We start from the raw sequence: 4,998 nt of genomic DNA, 5'->3' as shown, positions 1-4,998 counted from the left end.
GTGTATACGCTAGTTTATACGCAGTCAGAGTTAACAAGGCTGAGTTTGCAGACACCGCAGCTATTCATTTCTCTTGATACATAGGTGTAATTTCCTCTTTGTATATGATGGCACAACTTGTATGTGCAGTGTTCGTGACATATTTTTTTCTTTTCTTTTAGCTGGTGCCGTTTTTTGTGCTCGATGTGTTACGAACACTTCCCGGTTTGTCAGGAATATTCATCAGCTGTTTGTTTAGCGGGGCGCTTAGGTAATGTTTTATAAGCGTTGATTCTTTTGTTTTTCTCCGTGTAGGATTATTTTTCCCATTATTATGTCAAGATACTAACATTTTGCGGCAAAAAAGGATTTAACATCTTGTCTGACACTGAAATTTAAACAGTATTCCATTCAGTGGAAAGCAAAAACAGACTCTTTGCTCAGATTAATATAATCTTCCCCTACCTTGAGGGTGTGACAGAGAAATCTCCAACCCGAGGGGTGATGTTTTTTGGTTGTCTAACCCGAGGCTGTGCCGAGGGTTAGACAAACAACAAAATCACCCCGAGGATTGGAGATTTCTTTGTTACACCCTCAAGGTAGGGGATGATTATTTTTCTCCTATCCTATAATTTCAGTCACAACTCAACCGACAATAGTCTGCCATGTTTGTAAACTAAACACACGTGGGTCACTTTTGATGACGTCACAATTACCGGTGACAAATTTTAATGACGTCACAATTGAACACGTGCTAATCGGCACGAGGCTATCACCCCCTAGGGATCTTTCCCGGCTAAAACGGGAGACACAAGAAAACGGGAGAATAATGGCATAAGCCCGTCCAAAATATTACTGGAAATCTAAATTCTGATTGTAAACATGACACATTCGAGGGGAAAAAAAAGAAATATCAATTTTGATTGCCATTTTAAAAGATTTATAAAAGATTGACCAATAACATTATCATTAAAATGTCGTATGTAATTTATCTTAAATGCATATTAAAAACTTTTATACTTTTAATTCAGAAAATGTTTCGAGCTTCACATATAAATTTGTAATTACTGTTATTTAATACGACTGGCCTTTGATGATACGTTCAATATTCGTGACCTGTAATTTAATGAGATATTGTAGCTAAATGAATAAGTTCAAATACAACTGTAGACATATGCTAAGTCACATATCCACTAATATCAATTACCCAAGTCTTATTTAAAATATTGGCTGTAATTGAAAGATAATATATAATTATGTATTTATCATATAAAGTAAATTATAAGCAATCAACCTAGCCTATTTTCCCGATCAGTATGCTGGTTCCGCCTTGTCCTTTACCCGGGAATAGCGTAAGTGCATTCAGTATTCCAATGCAGATTGTTTAAATTGGACCTCATGGTGGAAGATGCCCTTGTTTAAGGTTGACCAATGTCATAAAGCTGCCTTTGGATTTATTTTTCAGGCATTTTATTATATTTTATAGTACATTTTCGTCCGGAATCAACTCCATGGCTGCCAATACTGTAGAGGACATTCTTGGTGACTGTGTAAAGAATTCGAAAAGGATTTCACAAACATCAGTAGCAAAGCTATTTGGTGAGTTAGACATAGGTTTACACACCGATTATTCATGTTTTTAGATTATTACTATTGGATTTCCCAAAGCTGCATATGAAAGTCTCCTTTTATCTAAGTGAAGCTACTCTGCGTTGTTTTAAACAACTATTAAGGATCTATGACACACTGCGCTGTGCTTTTTATATAAATTAACCTACCCTTCATTTCGTTTTTGATAAACTAAAATATACTCTTCTTCATTTGAGATGATTAATTGGAGGTATAATTATGCTGGAAAAATAAGTGTATGATGCATATTTTTAGTTTTAGTAAGTAGAACGGGGATCCCAAATGTCTTAACTTCACATATGAATAGAAACACTTAAACCTTTAAATTGTTTCAAATGGGTGTTCTTACTGTAGTGATCATGTACGGGCTGACGGTTATTGGATTGGCTTATGGTATCAACTCTATGTCTGGTTCAGTTATACAGGTAACTATTAATTACAGCGAAAACTTGTTACTTTCGAAAGTATATGGATATCGAATATAAATTGAATATATTTTATTTGCACTATTTTAAAATACTGATGTTTTAAACCGTTAAGTTTCATCGTGTTTGTCAAAGGTCTGAACAACACAATTGTGAGGAAGTTCTTAAGATATTTGTTTTCTTTAAACGCTCTCTATCGATTTCTCATTCTTTTGTCATATGTTTAACTTTAATAAAATATTGATTACATTTGTGGTTCAGAAGAAGTATACGGGGTCTCATCTAAATGTTTAATTGTAACTGTGAGACAGATGACGGGTGTCGTGTTTGGGGCGTGCGGTGGACCGTTGGGAGGGCTTTTCTTTCTTGGCGGAATGATGCCCAAGGCAAACTGGATAGTAAGTAATCGTGAATAAATCATAAGGCACTGAGTCTTATCATAAATATTCTATAAACACGCTTCAGAGAGTAATATCCGTTCATACACATAAAGTCATCGGTCATAAGAGAACACAATTCTTTGATTTCTGCAAGAATAAACATGCTTCACGAGGATGAAGCAACTAATCGATTGGATTTCTGATTTCATGGGCAATGCATGCTATCAATTTCAACATATTGTATTGACTTTATATATGTTAATTGGATTGGACATCAGACTAGTCCTTTTTAAGTCCTTTCCAAACTTATTTACACACATTACATATATTCTGTCATAACAATCCAAATAAGCAGTGTAGTGGAGATAACTCAATCTAAGCTTGAGCAATAAATATATTTCAACTATTATTCAATCATTTTCTGATGATTTGGATATTTACAATTCAATAAATCGTGTATATTTGTTGACAACCAATCCTACACATTGGCATTCCACCCTATGGATATAAAGGATAAGTTACCAAGAATACATATTTAGTAAATTTTCAGAATATGATATGGATTCATATGGGTAAATAAAGTTATTTTTATCTATAATTGGAGCTGATTCTCTGAAAATTTTGCTAACAAATCACTTTAGAATAATTGTGTAACTATAAAAAAAAAAATAGAACAGGTTTAAAAGTAGAAATTATAAATTCCATTCGGTCCTGTCATATACAAGGGATGTTGTGAAAATAGATATAGGACTCACACAACTAAATAATTTACTAAGCTTTTGAGGTAAAAGCGTTAATATTTGAAGTTCAACACCAGTGACAACTGTCTACATTCACAGATACATACCTGACAAAGGCTTCAAAGGTCATTTTATGGCGGGTTTAGTGGCATATCAGAGAGTTACAGGCGTCTGCTTTTGACAACATGAAGTTTATAAGCAAAACCGGTGAAGTGGGACGGGAACACAACCTGACATTTGACCCCATATCAATCTGCCATCACAAATTAAAATCTACAATAAGTATATTTTGTAAAGATAAATATCTGTAAATTTCATTCAATGTAAAATACGTCAACAATTACCTATTTAAAAACTTAGAGGCAATGTATTAACCCGGAACAAATCTTAGGTAGGGATTACAATCGTATGAAACACTTGTTGATAGGCTGATTTAGTTGTGTGAGTCCTACACACTTAATGAATTATAATTCCGGAATCAAACAATAACATAATTGTAAAAATGATTAGGTTGACGTGTCATTGTTGTTGTTTGCTTCAGTCATTCGGAAATACGCTTTGATGGCTCTCGCCAATGTTTCCGAATGAGTCCCTGCTGGTAGGGCGTACGAATTGTACCTGCTGTCCCCATTGCATGATCGTAAGAGGCGACTAAATTTGGGATCTTATCTTTTCTCTTATTTCTAAACAGCTTTCTTCTTCCTAATGTCTCCCTTGACAATGCCTCACTTTTGGCCTTTAGTTGAGCGTTAGCCCCTGTGAGGAAGGCTTCGGGTTCTGTCCCCTGGCCGAGACATACCAGAGTCTGTAAAAATGGTAGTTTCTACTCCTGCTTAACGCTCCAATTTAGGAGTTGTCAGTAAAATGTGACCGGGCGGGGTGTCCTGCTAGGTATCTTCGGTAGTATGTTGCAGTGAGGTAGCACTATAAAGTCGGCATCAGTTCCGCGCTATCACAAGGAGACAAACACGAACATACTGCAGCCTCCCAAAACACACACGCATACACTTCAAGCTTGTATCTTGCACTCCCCTACGTTAACAATGCTAAACCAAACTAAACCAAACCAAAGTTTCCGAATGAGAGAAATATTACCGGGGACACTTGACAGCGTGAAGACGGCACGATGTTTTATATACCCGCCATGTGATTATATAGTAAAGGTTTAAAAATACTTAAGTAACTGAAGTAGCTAGACCGAGGCTCCGGAACTGTTACATATATTAGTCGGCTTTATCACCAACGATTTAATGAATCGAATTCCTATGTGTAAAATGATATACTTCGGCAACCCTAAACGGGATCACATCGTTATGTGTAAATCAGAATAACCTATGTATTATATCGCAGGGAGCTATTGTTGGCAGCATGACAGCTCTAATCTTCGACATATGGATAGCAGTTGGAGCCCAGTTATATGGGAAGCGGCCGGTTAAATTAATCCAGAACCCTATCAGTGGGTGTTTCCCCAACAACCTCACGGTAGCAATGAATGCGTCGTTGGTGAACATTTATAACACAACGATGACTTCTACTCCGTACGATGAAGGTGGACACATAAGCATGCCATCAAATAGTCAAGTCACGTGAGAAATATCATTGTTCTGCATTTATCAATATATGTGAAATGTGTTAAACATAACGATGAAACTTGTATTCGAAAATTGTATACATTTTTATTTCGTTTCAAACCTCAATCATTTTAAGTGTTTCGTCATAAGACGTGTAATTTTGGCCGTGGTGCATGATGATTTTGGTAGCGTTTAAACTTCGTTGAGCTTATAATATTTGGGTTTTTTTCTCCCGTTAATTTGTGTGGGAAGTCTATAATTTTCTTCTAATTGC

The 4,998-nt window shown here is 35.9% G+C and overlaps 1 protein-coding gene across 1 annotated transcript; it reads left to right on the top strand.

Annotated features, from left to right (window-relative positions):
• Window positions 1–217: 217 nt before the first annotated feature.
• LOC110450500 (sodium-coupled monocarboxylate transporter 1-like) lies at window positions 218–4,743 on the top strand. The gene is made up of 5 exons (XM_021498052.1): window positions 218–250; window positions 1,466–1,578; window positions 1,963–2,033; window positions 2,345–2,431; window positions 4,504–4,743. Exons 2-5 carry the CDS (start codon window positions 1,491–1,493, stop codon window positions 4,741–4,743), a joined length of 486 nt encoding a protein of 161 aa, XP_021353727.1. The 5' UTR covers window positions 218–250; window positions 1,466–1,490.
• Window positions 4,744–4,998: the final 255 nt, after the last annotated feature.

The sequence above is a fragment of the Mizuhopecten yessoensis genome, unplaced genomic scaffold (assembly GCF_002113885.1).
Source record: "Mizuhopecten yessoensis strain PY_sf001 unplaced genomic scaffold, ASM211388v2 scaffold5229, whole genome shotgun sequence".
NCBI classification, from domain to species: domain Eukaryota; kingdom Metazoa; phylum Mollusca; class Bivalvia; order Pectinida; family Pectinidae; genus Mizuhopecten; species Mizuhopecten yessoensis.
Note: the sequence above shows the minus strand (reverse complement) of the source record. Positions and strands in the feature narration are given on the sequence as shown.

Bases quoted from the DNA above. Each gene is read 5' to 3' on its own strand.
- LOC110450500 (XM_021498052.1), top strand. From the start codon at position 1,491: ATGGCTGCCAATACTGTAGAGGACATTCTTGGTGACTGTGTAAAGAAT. The intron at 1,579-1,962 runs GTGAGTTAGACA...TTCTTACTGTAG, and splicing joins ATCAGTAGCAAAGCTATTTG to TGATCATGTACGGGCTGACG. The intron at 2,432-4,503 runs GTAAGTAATCGT...ATTATATCGCAG, and splicing joins TGCCCAAGGCAAACTGGATA to GGAGCTATTGTTGGCAGCAT.